This window comes from Triticum aestivum, chromosome 6B (genome assembly GCF_018294505.1).
Source record: "Triticum aestivum cultivar Chinese Spring chromosome 6B, IWGSC CS RefSeq v2.1, whole genome shotgun sequence".
Lineage (NCBI taxonomy): Eukaryota > Viridiplantae > Streptophyta > Magnoliopsida > Poales > Poaceae > Triticum > Triticum aestivum.
Window position 1 is genome coordinate 130,288,352 of NC_057810.1, and position 14,191 is coordinate 130,302,542.

Genomic DNA, 14,191 nt, shown 5'->3' on the forward strand with positions numbered 1-14,191 from the left:
AAATGGAGTGCCCACCCCCCCCCCCCCCCCCCCCCCCCCCTCCCCACTGTAGCAAAACTTTTTAGTATACGCCTAATTATTAAGTTTGAATATCAAATATTTCTCCAAGTTCATGCATAACTTATGTTCTTCGCCCCTCAAAGATTTATGGGCACTGCAGCGCAAGATTTTATTGTAGCACGCGTTCAAAACATGACTTTTAATAAAAAAATAGACATTTTTGAGAACACAACTTTTTCCAAAGTTTCTGAAGAAAAAAATAGATAACCTGAACGAATGTTTGAAATTTTTTGAATAACTTTAGAAATTTTGATAAAGAACAAATTATAAAATTCTGAACATGTTTTGAAAACATGAATTTCATTCTAAATTTCTAAACATATTTCGAAAAATGTGATAATTTTTTAAATTGAGATTTTTCTTACATCACGATTTTTGTTTTCATGAGAAAAAAGGTAAAAAAAATGCTTTCGCAAGACAAAAAAGGTAAAAAGAAACACAACCGTGCATTCAGGCAGCAGTTTTTCCTTTCTTGTTTTGTTATTTGTTTTTTTTAAATAGTGGAGTTTGTTTTCTGGAGGGTTTTCGGTTTTTTCATGAAAAAAGTTTGTCCAAACCTATTAACTAGTGTGAAAACTGGATTGTGCGATTGTGTTTGAACCACTAGCTCTAGCTCTCACCCGGGACTCTCTCTAGCTCTCACCCGACCGGCACGGCACCAGATTACTCCACTCCGGGCCGTCTGATTGGTACTGTGTTAGTGGAGGTCCGGCGCCGCCTTAGCACACCGCCCTGTACTAGGTTCTCTCCCATTTTCCCCTGATCTCCCTTCCCCTCTCTCTCTCTCTCCTTTTCAACGAATTAATTCCTTTTCTATCCTTCCGACAATGTAAAATTTCTTTTTTGTATGCGCAAATAACAAAATCTTGTAACCAAGTCCCTAACATTTTGCAGAAAGCACCCTAATCTTTTTGTTTCCTTACAAACAAGTCTATAAAAATTTGCATAAAGCACCCTAATCTTTTTGTTTCCTTACAAACAAGACCAAACTTTTGACAAGTCGGACAGAATTTTGACGAAAATTTCGACAGCATAATGCTTTGGTAAGAATCGCAACATGCACAGTGGCGCGGCCCTACGATCACCCCATGGCCGCACCTTCTATTATGTGGTTTTTTGGTGGATCTTTCCTATGGAATTATTACTAGCTAGATTATTTCAAAAGGAAATGTGGTGTGAAACACAACTTAGCTATGGCAGTGTTCTTTGTATAACTCACTCATAGAGTAAAATGTGTTGCTGCTGATTTTGGTGTTGGTGCTTGGGGTGACTCTAAGACTCTGTTTACCGTGACATCATTTTCAAGATAGTGTCTGGGGGTTCTAAATTAAGTATGGTACACAATTTGGTTTGCAGGGTTCAAACTAGCTAGTCTCTTGTGTTTGTTTGGAATTACAACCAAGTTCAAGCTGGGTGTTTGATGTTCACAAGTACACAGGTACTTACTAGCCAAATGTTTGTTGTAGACTCATATTATAACGCCTCAGCTAATTATTTTAGAACAGATGCAACAAAGTTGAATGGGTACGAGTTTTAGGTCTGATGGCCGTTGCATGCACTTTGAAATATAGTAGTACATTTGGTTTGAAAAATTCAGACATTGGGTGTTGGTGTTGATTCTTGGGTTTCAGACTACTCTTCTCTTTTGCATTTGTTTTTCCTGCCCTACCGCAGAGTCAGAACAGGTCATTTGTTAACCAGGCATTTGTTTAGATCACTCTTATATTTTGTGTTTGTTTTTCCTGCCCTGCACCAGAGCCAGATGAGGTCATTTGTTATCCGGGCATTTGTTTAGACCACTCTTCTCTTTTGTGTTTGTATTTCCTACAATGCACCAGTCAGATGAGGTCATTTGTTAAACAGGCATTTGTTCAGACCACTCTTCTCTTTTGTTAGGAAAACCATTTGTTCCCCTTGATTATTGAGCAGGATCAAGCTGATGGCATTCGCTAATTTCTAAAGCTACTTGACTACCGCCACTCTTATGGCACATTTCTCAGGACAAGGATTCAGAACTAAATGAACCCAACATATTTGGTTTGCAACTTTCTTCTTCCCTTGTATATTAGTATCTACCTATTGAGTTGCATGCAACAAAGCTGGCATCCTTCTAAATTGGTAGTGACAACTTGTTAGTGGGAAATTAAGCGTGTAGATTATTATGTCGGATGGCTCAGACTTCCTTTTCGCTATTTTGGTGGAAACGATGGTGAGATGGGATTTTGGTACTAATGAATGGATGACTGGCGGATGTTTTGGTTTCCAAGACAGATTATATTTTGGAAAGAATTGCAGCAAAATATACTAACCTAGTCTTTTCTTGTCACTTTTACTACTTGTATGCTTCTCTTACAAACTCATAGGCTTTTTCTGGTTGCACTGCTACAACTTGCCTTCGACTGAGATACTACTAGCACTAACCTAGTGGTTGCTAACATTTTCTGCCCTAACTTAGTATGCATCAACCACATGTACCTACTAAATCAATTAATCACTTTAGACATGTGTACCAATAGCAGCAAAGCAAAGGCGCCAACCACCTGTAGATGCTAAAAAAGGATGTTATGCAAATCTTGTTCATGGTAATAGTCTAATAGACACCAACGTAGACGGCATACCGATCAGTAGTTCGGTTGAATTGAACCCCAGATCTTGCTGGAACAAAATGCTATTACTACTTCACCATGCAGCAACGAAGTGCTTTTAGTTTCAGAGAAAGGGAGTTCTCCGAAATACGCATAGAAAAATGTAGGTACTATTTTTCACAGAGATAAATGATTTTTTTTCTTGCACTAACTAAGGTTCCTTTTAATCCAATAACCGAAAGCAAAGCAAAAAAAGAGCAGAATACTAAAATCTATTAAGCAAACTGATATATATAGTATTCAACAAGTATTGCGTATAGTTCAAAGAACAATTGGCTTGCAATCACAAAAAAATTGTTTATTGATAAAAAAGGCAACATCTATGTCAATATACTGTTACTTGGCATTTGCATGATATATAAACAACATCCGTATCAAGAAATCTACAAATTGCCTCAAAGTTGGGCTTACCAAGGCAGACGAGAGGAAAAACACAAGCTCGAAGCATATATCATAATTAGATTTAGCAACATGCTCCCACCAGTAATCCTAAGCAAACCTAGAGGAGGATGTCCATTTATTCCAATACAATACTCGTTTATCTCTTGAATGTGAAGAACTCAACTATAAAACAATGACACTGCACAGACCCTCTCGGGTACAGGAAGCAACGCTGAGTGTAGTGCCTTCATAATGAGTGATATTTCTGAGCCAATATGTTACAAGATCAATTGATTTAGCTAGTTCTTTCAACCAGTTAATAGGTTCCCCAGTAATCGATTCCCCTTCCGACAAATGTATAGCTAAACAAACACCTAATCAATAATCCTCAACAGAAACATACCTGCATCCATATCCCGCTAGCTAGCTAGCTTAGCTGTTGTCCTGTGACTTCATCTCTGCCTGCATGCCCCCCGGTAAGAGTTTTGCCCTAGCGGCTCCGGCCGACGTCATCAGCGGGAGAAAGAAGGTTTGAGGGAGGAAGAAGGACGGCCGCCGCCGCCACCTGAGTCGCCTGCGCGGGGGCCGAATAAGTGAACATTTTGTAGAACATGTTTTTTTAAGTTTGTGAACTTTTTTATAACTCAGACAACTTTTTGCAAAAATTGAACAATTTTAGAAATTTGGAACACTTTTTAAGAAAACGAACAATTTTTGAAATTTCTGAACATTCTTTAAAAAATATATTTTTAGAAATTCCGAAGATTTTATGAAGTTGGGAACATTTTTTTGACCTGTTAACATAAAAATTCGAATATATTTTGGAGAGCAAACATTTAAACAAATTTTGAGACGCAAGCATTTTTGTATTTTTAAAATTTCTTGGACAATGACAATATTGTTTGACTTTCCAAAGAATTATTGAAAGAACAAACATTTTTTGGAAAATCCAAATAATTTTTTGAATTTGTAAACAAATTTTAAAATAACTAACTTTTACAAATTTCCAAACAATAACTTGAACATTTTTTAAATTTATGAATTTGTGTAAAGAGAGAAGAAAAAACAGAAACAGAAAAAACCAAAAAGAACTAGCAAATGAAAATAACTGGTTCAGGAACCATCTAGAAGGTTCTCTAAACCAGTAAAATCTTGGGTTGGAACCTTCTCAACACTGGAACGAAAAGGGCTTTGCCTACCGCTAAAATGGCCAAGCCCAATTGCTCACTCTGTTTCGGCGACTGGTTGCCTTAACGTGCGGCAAATAGGGAATCCAGTATTAATGCGTGTCGTATAAGCAGACTCGCCGCCACCAGCCCAACTTTAATCACAAACAATGTTTCTTAATCATCATCCCCAAAAACCTGGAATAATGTCATGGTTGAGACCGTTCGAATGTTAAGTGGCGCATCGACGGCTCGTTCTGGCGGCGGCAATGGTCGTTCAGTGCTTATTTACTTTTTATTATGTTTAAGGTGCTTTGCACTTTCGGTGAATCTTTATAATAGATCTGATCCTTTTTGGAAAAAAAAAGCTGCCAATCCTTTAACACCTTGTTTGCGAATTCCGTAGAATTTGGAAACCTTGGCTATAGATTTGATTTCCATGCTCTTCATTTTGTTCCAAAAAACATGGGTAAGAATGAACCAGCAACAGGGTTACAATTATCCCTTCACAGGAAAGAATGGAGATCCCAATACAAGAACAGCTGCAAGCAAAGCAACCGAGTAACAGATTAGGTGTGCCACTGCCACCTGATGAAGGACACGAGAACGTGGCGGCCTTGCAGCACGTGGCGGTGCCCCTCGGGCCCTCGGCCATGACTGACCAACCCGAGTTCCGCCGGAGGAGGAGGAGGAGCGGACGCCTCGCCGGCCAGAGACGTGGCGGAAGCACAAGGCAGCTACGGCGCGCGAGAACTGAACAAGGAGCACCAAAGCGCGCAGGTTTGATTTCCTGACAGACGGGAACCCTAGGGCGCCGTAGCGGAGATGATCAAATTGAAAAGTAAAGTGTGGCAAATCATCTAATTAACACCCCCCCCCCCCCCCCCCCCCTCCTAGCGGGGGAACCAGTCGACTCAGCGGAAGGAGATGAGCTCAAAGCCGGCGCCGGCAACGAGAAGTAGGGCGCTACGCAGGGTGCGGTTCCTGGCGGCGGTCATGCTCAAAGTATTTTCTCCCTCGGACCTCGGTGGTCCGGTTTCCACGTAGGTGTGGTAGGATCACATTCTTGGCATCCACGATTCACAGATCAGATTCCGGACGTCCCAGGCTCCGGAAAGAGACAAAGCTCGCAAGATCAGTCACATGGTTCCAGGACTGCCCCCGAGCGAATATCAAGTCTGTTCCATAGGTTCCTCCAGATGGCATCTTAATTCGCTGACGTGATGTGAACCATAGGCAATTAAGTAGTAGGACGAAGAGTACAATGAGAAACCGTACAAATCATGAGTGAGGAAGAAACGAGGCATCTTCTCTCGGAAGATCCTCCAGTCACCGGAACCATATAATTTAATCTGATCTCAGCCAAAATGCTCAATAAACAACACTATTTATAGCAGATATCCACGAGTACGCATCCTCTGCCCCGGCTCCCAGTCACACTCACACGCACGCACGCTTGCCGCTTGCCCCGATGGCCAAGGTCGCGCCATTTCTCCTCCACCATGCGACGCCACTGCCCAATCTCAAGCTCCATAGTCCTCCGAGAAGCACTTCACTTCATGCCAGGCATTCCACTCCCGGCCTCGCACGGTGCGCCGTGACGGCTCCGACGAGCACCACCACCACCACCGTGTTGCAGGACGAGGAGCCCTTCAGCCTCGAGCGGTACATGGCGTCCAAGGCGGCGACCGTGAACGAGGCGCTCGACCGCGCGCTGCCGCCCGGGCACCCCGAGCGCCTCCTCGAGTCCATGCGCTACTCGCTCCTCGCCGGCGGCAAGCGGGTGCGCCCCATGCTCGCGCTCGCCGCGTGCGCGCTGGTGGGCGGCGACGAGGCCGCCGCCGAGCCCGTCGCCTGCGCCGTCGAGATGGTCCACGCCATGTCGCTCGTCCACGATGACCTCCCCTGCATGGACGACGACGACCTCCGGCGCGGCCGCCCCACCAACCACGTCGCCTTCGGCGTCAGCACCGCGCTGCTCGCGGGGGACGCGCTCCTGGCGCTCGCGTTCGAGCACCTCGCCCGGGGCTGCGCGGAGCGCGGCGTGCCGGCCGACCGCGCGCTCCGCGCCGTGGCGGAGCTCGCGGGCGCCGTGGGCGCGGGTGGGCTCGCGGCGGGGCAGGTCGTGGACCTTGCCAGCGAGGGCGCCGACGTCGGCCTTGCCACGCTGGAGTACATCCACGTGCACAAGACGGCGCGGCTCCTGGAGGCCGCGGCGGTGTGCGGCGCCATCGTCGCCGGAGGAGCCGATGAGGAGGTCGAGGGCATCCGGCGGTACGCGCGTTACGTCGGCCTGCTGTTCCAGGTGGTGGACGACGTGCTGGACGTGACCCTCACGTCCGAGCAGCTGGGGAAGACGGCAGGGAAGGACTTGGCCACCGACAAGGCCACGTACCCGAAGCTGATGGGCGTGGACGGGGCGCGCGCGTACGCCGCCGAGCTTGTGGCGAGCGCCGAGGCAGAGCTAGACCGCTTCGACGCTGCTCGTACACAGCCTCTGCGTCACCTCGCGCGCTTCATTGCGTACCGGCAGCACTGATTAATTAGTGCAAAATTATCACAATGGTTGTAAAAAAAATGCTTGTGCCACTGTCCAGTTTTCTTTGAACACAGCACTATCGAAGCCGGTCACGTACACGAGTATACACTCACATTTATGAACACACGCACTCACACTCCATCCCTATGAGCATCTTTGAGAGACTGAGTCGGCACATCAACACTCACCCCTATGAATGCACGCACTCACACACTATCCCTATAAGCACCTCCGAGATTGAACCGACATTTCATCTTGAAATTGACGAATTTGTCATAGACGCCTTTCATAATCGACGAATGTCTCCTCCCACTATACACACAGAAGGACTGAAATAAATCTAGAAAAATACGAACACCAATATTGAGTCTGGAGCGTGAAGTATCTCATTAAGCTCGATCAAATCTTTAACTTAAGGGCATGTTTGGATCGATGCCCTGAGATGCCCTGCCAAAAAGTTGATGTTGACCTGTCCAACGCGAGCGTTTGGTTGGCCACCAAATAATTGGTGCGCCCAACCCTTCCTAGCTTTGCTAATTCAGTTTCATGCCAATGTTTTCGCCAGATGCAGGCGGCGAAATCGGTCGCCAATTAATTGGCGTGTCCGTGGTTGGCAGGGCCAACACAGGCGTAATCCAAACAGCCTCTAAGCTCTCTAGGATTAGAGTTCCCAGGGTCGATTGAGGGTGTATGCCTCATTCCCCAAGAAAAGGCTAGGTTTCTCTGTCTCCCGCCAGCTTCGCCGCCGGTCCGCCTCGTTAAGGCCATGACGACGCGGTGGATTTCAGCCTTTGCCGAAGCAAGGGCTCCGTCTTTAGATGTTCCTTTATGTTTTGTTAAGGTTTGTGTCCTACTCAAGAGACAAGACGACTGCGGCTCCCTGAAGATGGACCAAGGTTCTTCCCGTCTAGTCCCCGTCCCGGTAACGCCTCTAGTATTGTTGGTGTGCGTGTGGAGGTGTGTTTCTGGCGGATCTGTTCTTGGTGGATTCGCATGGATCTTTTCGTAGTTGTCTACATTCGTGTGTCTTCAAGTTGGATTCTTTCGATCTACGCTACTCTTCAGCGGTGTCGGTTGTTGTTATGGTGCGCTGGTCCTATGGAGTCTTAGCACGACGACTTTCGATTGTCTACTGTGATAAGTTTTGCCCGGCTTCGGCGAGGAAGGTGCAATGACGACGGCGCGCTTTCGGCTCGCTTCAATGATTATAATCGTTGCTAGGTGGTCTATAGATCTGAATGTAATTTGTATATCTATGCTTTTTCTTGAAATTGTTTGGATTGCTTATCACATGTCTCACGTGGTAATTTTTATTTGTAGTTTGTTGTACTACGATGATTGAGAAGGAATAGATTGGAAGCTTAAAAAAACGATTTTCGTCGACGTACATGATTTTGATACGGACATGGGTGACTGGTGGGCCCATTTGGTCGGAGGCTTAGGGAGTGTAGATGGTTTACACCGCATCGGCCCACATGCTTGGCACCTGTGTCGCTCATTAGCAGCGTGGTCGGGGTTCCTATATGGTGCATAGGCGCCGCCGAGCGACCTGTCGCGCACCCCATGGCATGCTGGGCGTTCGTATGGGCCGGTCCATATACCATTTATCTTTTTTTTCATTTTTTTCTTGAGTTCTTTTTCTTTCTTTTTCATTTTTTCTTTTCTTTTTACCTTTTTAATTTTATTTTTATTTTTCTTTCCAAATCCGTGAACATTTTTGTAGCAAAATAAAAATATGTTCATCAATGTGTAAAAACGCTCAATGATTTATAAAATGTCCGTAAAATTCTTTTTTTCTTCATCGGGTTGAAAAAATGTTTCATCAAAATTCAAAATAGGTTAATCAAATTCAAAACATGTTTATCAAATTCGATTTTTGTTCATTGATTTAAAATATTCTTCATTGAATTCAAAAAATGTTCATCAGATTCGAAATTTGTTCATTGATTTCAAAATTTGTTCACAAAATTCATAATTTGTTTATCAATTTTCAAAATTTGTTCATCATCGATTTGAAAAAAATTTCACCACATTCAAAATTTGTTCATCGATTTCAAAATTGGTTCATCAAATTCAAATTTTATTTTTTTTATTTTTTTATTTTCTTACCAAATTCGTGAACATTTTTTTGTATAAAATTCAGAAAATGTTCATCAATGTGTAAAAATGCTCACCAATTCAAAAAATATTCTTAAAATTCCTTTTTTGTTCATCAGATTGGAAAAATGTTCATCAAATTTCAAAATTTAAAACCATGAATATTTTTAAAACTCACAAATAATTTTGAAAATCGTGAACATTTTTGCCTAAATCGTGAACATTTTTCGGAAATTGTGAGCATTCATGAACATTTTTTCGAAATTGTGAACATTTTTCAAAACAAATGATCATTATTTTGACATCCTAAACAATTTTTCAAAAATGTTGAACATTCTTTAAATCATGAAAATGTTTTTGATTCGAGAACATTTTTTGAAATCATGAACATTTCTTTAATTCAAGAATCAGTTTTTGAAATCATGAACATTTTTTACAAATTTGTGAACATTTTTTAGGGTTCGTGAACATTATTCGAAATCATGAACATTTTTGAATTTATGAACATTTTCTTACAATTTTTGAAATCATGATTGTTTTATTTAAAATTAGTAACTTTTTTGAAATTTAAAACTTTTTGATATCCCGAATTACCGAGAAAAAGAAAAAATAGAAAAGGAAAAAAACAGGCAGTGTCCCGGCCCAACATGGGCCGGCCCATATGGGCGCGAAGGGGGAGTGGGGGGTGCGGGCTCGCTGCGTTCCCGGCACCTTATGCGCCCTATAGGAGCTCCCCGGCGTGGTGGTTTTATGTTGGTCACGCATGGCTTTAACGGCTAGATGAAGAGGAGAAAAGTTGGGGTGGACGTTGCTGCTTCCATCATCTGCGCCGCTCATTGTGTCTCGAGTCTCTGAGACTCGACGGTGTTTGTGTGTAGTAGTAGCCTCTGTGCGTCATGCCATAGGGGTTGGGTGGTTCCATGGGGCTTCGGGCTGGCCGGCCGCACACTAGTTTTCTCCGCCTCAGAGGGTCTTTTCAATGCAACTCAGGCTTCATCCGCTTTGTTTCTTGCATGTCTCCCACTGTAATCGAAAGCACAACAGGTGAATAAGCAGCAATATGTGCCTTCATCTCGAAAGTGTTGTTTTGCACCCGAAAATTTAAAAAACCGAAAAAATGTTAAGAAAATTCAGAAAAATCTAATTTTTTTTGACACGAAACATTGATGTTTTTCCACATGCATGAAAATTTTCACTACGAAATCACATTCGCGTAGGTGTGGGCAAAAAAAATTGATGCTTCAAAAAGACTGCTATTTGAAACATCGATTTTTTTTTGTCCCCACCTACAAGAATGTGGTTTGATAGCGAAATTTTGCACACATGTTAAAAAACATCAATGTTTCTTGCAAAAAATTCAGATTTTTGAATCTCTTTAACATTTTTCGGATTTTACTGTTCACCCAACCTCATGTGAGCTCGGATGTAGAACAATTGCGTCCCCTTCCTCTCTACTACTCTCCAATTCGTTGCTTTTTCCCTCAATTCTCTCTGGCCTCCTGGTGCACCGATCTGCCCATTAACTATTTGCCCTCTTTCTTGTGATTTTGATTTTTTTTCTAATCTCCTATGCTCGGTTAACTGGCAAACTATGGAGTGGCGATCTGCAAACATGAATATACTGAAACAGTAAGCTCCCTAGGATTAGAGGCCTCACAATCAATTGATGTCTTCAATTGCGATTTGCTCACCCAATTTTGACCGAGTCAACAATTTCTCAAAACTCTCTCATTTAATATTTTATACAATACATCATGCTTTCAAATCTTCACAATTAATTAAGGCTACAGTTCAGAATTGGATCAACCGATTTTGACTGGGTCAACAATATCTCAAGGCACTCTCCCATTTAATTATTTTAATTCTCTATGTTCTCTAATTTAAAGTTATTCGATTGAGGTATTCAATTTTGGATTTGATTTACGATTTTGATCAGGTCAACGATTTTGTTTAATCAATCAGCAGCAACTGGCCTACGAAAACATATCAACCCCTCGCAGACTCCCATCACCTAGGAAAAAACTTCACCATGATAGCACGAATACAATACATACAGGCACTGATGAAAAAATATCCCCATGTAAATATGGTTGATTAGCGGATAGCACAGAATCATACCGTGAAAGGCCCACCAAATAACCGCATTATAAATAAACATAAAACACACTCCATCATCTCCCTCACTGGTCAAACTAAATATTCCATCAGTTTCAAACTATAAGGGTTATTAATTTTTTGGAAAGTCAAATTTCTTTAACTTTGACCAAGTTCAGAGCCAAAAATATCGACATCCACATTATTAAACAAAAAAAATGAAAATTCATTTCATGATGAAGCTAATAACACCGATTTGATATTATGAATTTTGATATATTTCTCTATAAATTTGATCAAACTTAAAGAGAGGTTAGACTTTTCAAAAGAGTAATACATCATATATTTTGAAATAGAGTGAGCAAAGAAATTTAAGAATTCCAACAAATTCAACGGCGCGGCAAAGCGCACACAACCCTTCTAGTATGTATCTTATGACCAGGTCCTCCCACAGAAGACGTAAATAGCCAATAAAAGACATGGCAAGTAATAATATAAACCACAAGTCACATCAGAAGCTCTAATTGCTCTAGCAGCATCTCGCCCATCAGCTCTCATCAGTTGAAACAACAAAATGGCTCTGATCAGATTCTGATTGTGCACGTACATACTGGAGCATTTGCACATATACAACTGTTGGACTAGCCGGAGCTAACGTAATGCTGTAAAATGGTATTCATGTTCATAAAACGTAGTAGATCATGGTAAAATGGACGTCAACACGGTACTACAAAGTCCAGATGCAAATGTGCTATCTCGAGTGGCTCCCAGAGTTACCCACGAGATGAATAGCTCTCTCTTAGCTCCTTACACTGCCGAAGAAGTGAGAAAAGCATTGTTTGATATCGACGATTTCAAAGTCCCTGGGCCAGATGGACTACACTGTGTTTTACAAACGATTCTGGCCAATGCTTGGTGAGGATCTAGTGGAATAAGTGTTGCAAGCTATTAATACATGTACCATGCCCCAAGGATGGAATGCTACTGCCATTGTTATGATCCCAAAAGTTCAGTTACCGGAGAAGGTAAATTAGTTTAGGCCTATTAGCCTCTGTAATGGTGTGTATAAGGTTATTTCCAAACTGCTAGCATTTCGTTTGAAGCCTTTTATTGAGGAAATTATTAGCCCAACTCAGAGTGCTTTCGTTCCCAGTAGACTCATTATTGATAACGTGTTGGTCGCCTATGAAAGTCTGCATGCTATCAAGAATAAACGCTCAGGAAAGGAAGGTTGGTGTGCGGTGAAGCTAGATATGCACAAAGCATATGATCGAGTTGAATGGGTATTTCTGGAAGCGATGCTTCTAAAACTTGGTTTCCATGCAAACTGGGTAAAACTGGTCATGCTCTGTGTAAGTTCACTTGAGTACCGTGTAGCTTTAAACCTGCTAGGGGTTTGCGATAGGGGGACCCCCTATCCCCGTATCTTTTTCTTCTCTGTATTGAAGGTTTAACAGCGCTACTGTCTCATGCTAAAACATCAGGTGACTTGGAAGGAGTAAGGGTTTATAGAGAAGCTCCTGTCGTGACTAATTTATTATTTGTGGATGACTCACTCATTCCGATGAAGGCCAATGATCAGAATGCTTCATGTTCAAAATATGTCCTTGATATGTATTGTCTGGCCTTGGGGCAGAAGGTGAGCGTTGAGAAATCCAGTGTCTTTTTCAGCCCAAACATATCCGTGGAGCAAAAAGCGCAAGTCTGCACCACTCTTGACATTATGACTGAATCATTCAACGATAAGTATTTAGGGCTGCCTGCTACAGTTGGGTTGGATAGAACAGATTGTTTCCATTACTTAATCGATAGAATTATTCAGAAAATCAGTGGGTGGAAGGAAAAGGTATTATCATCAGGTGGGAAGGAGGTGTTACTTAAATCAGTGGCTCAGGCAATACCATCGTACGCTATGTCGGTCTTTAAAATTCCTAAAAAGGTTTGCAAGGGAATTACAGATACGATAGCGCAATACTGGTGGGGCGACGACGCTACTCATAAGAGGATGCACTGGTTCGCCTGGTGGAAGATGTGTGTCCCAAAAAAAGAGGGGGGATTCGAGATATACACTGCTTTAACCTTGCTTTGTTGGCCAAACAAGCATGGCACTGATTGATAACCCTGACTCTCTTTGTGCAAGGATTCTCAGGGCAAAATACTATCCGGAAGGGGACTTACTTAATGCCACACTAAAGAAGAAGACCTGGCAAAGTATCATGGAAGGTGTAGAGACCTTGAAGTTAGGATATATTTGGAGGATAGGAGATGGACACAAAATAAAGATTTGGTCAGATGCATGGATACCACAATCCAACAACAGAAGACCGACTACACCTCGCGGAGCTAACTTGTTATCCATGGTGGCTGATCTTATAGACCCAACAACAGGACAATGGGATGTGCAATTGATTGAGCAGGCGTTCTGGCCCATCGAGTACCACACATCCTGTCGATACCTCTACCAGCTTTCGAGATGGAGGACTTCATCTCATGGCATCTGACAAAAACAGGGACATTCTCGGTGAAATCAGCTTATTATGTCATGTGGAAGTCTAAGTATGAGGCGAGAGGAACTACACGTGGACCTAGTTCCGCATCACTGAACCGTACCTGGGATGTTATGTGGAGATTACTTTGCCCTGCCAAAGTAAAAATATTCCTCTGTCGAACATTACATGGAACTCTACCATGTAGAACTACACTGGCTGATAGACACATGAAGATTGATATAAAATGCCAGGCGTGCGATGGGCGTGAAAGAGTTAAACACATGTTATTCCAGTGCCAAAAGGCGAAACAAGTCTCGACAGAATTGGGACTTGAGGAGGTTATTTCAGGGGCATGTGAGATAGACCATTCAGGAGAAGCTGTGGTTGAACATCTATTGAACCTACCTGCAAATGAAACAATTGTATTGGGACAGGAAAGATCGGATATTATTGTGTCAATTGCATCGTGGTATCTGTGGTGGGGCCTTGCAGCAAACTTCTTGGCCGCCTCTCGACCGCCTGGTGGGACAGTGAAACTCAATATTGATGCGTCATTTGACTCCGACACTTTACAAGGTGCAGTTGGTGCAATACTACAGGATAGCTCTGGGAATTTTTTGGCAGCAGGAAATAATGTCGCTGGTGAATGCATGGATGTTTTCATGGGTGAAGCCCTTGTGCTTCGGTTCGGCCTTAACTTGGCACAAAGCAAGACTGGTG

The 14,191-nt window shown here is 42.8% G+C and overlaps 1 protein-coding gene across 1 annotated transcript; it reads left to right on the forward strand.

Moving 5' to 3' along the window:
- The first annotated feature begins 5,667 nt into the window (after positions 1-5,667).
- On the forward strand, positions 5,668-7,017 carry LOC123133746 (geranylgeranyl pyrophosphate synthase 7, chloroplastic-like). Its single transcript, XM_044553158.1, has one exon. The coding sequence runs from the start codon at positions 5,724-5,726 to the stop codon at positions 6,789-6,791; it is 1,068 nt and encodes a 355-aa protein (XP_044409093.1). The 5' UTR covers positions 5,668-5,723; the 3' UTR covers positions 6,792-7,017.
- Positions 7,018-14,191: the final 7,174 nt, after the last annotated feature.

Excerpts from the sequence above, each read along its gene's own strand:
- LOC123133746 (XM_044553158.1), top strand. The coding sequence starts at position 5,724 with ATGGCCAAGGTCGCGCCATTTCTCCTCCACCATGCGACGCCACTGCCC.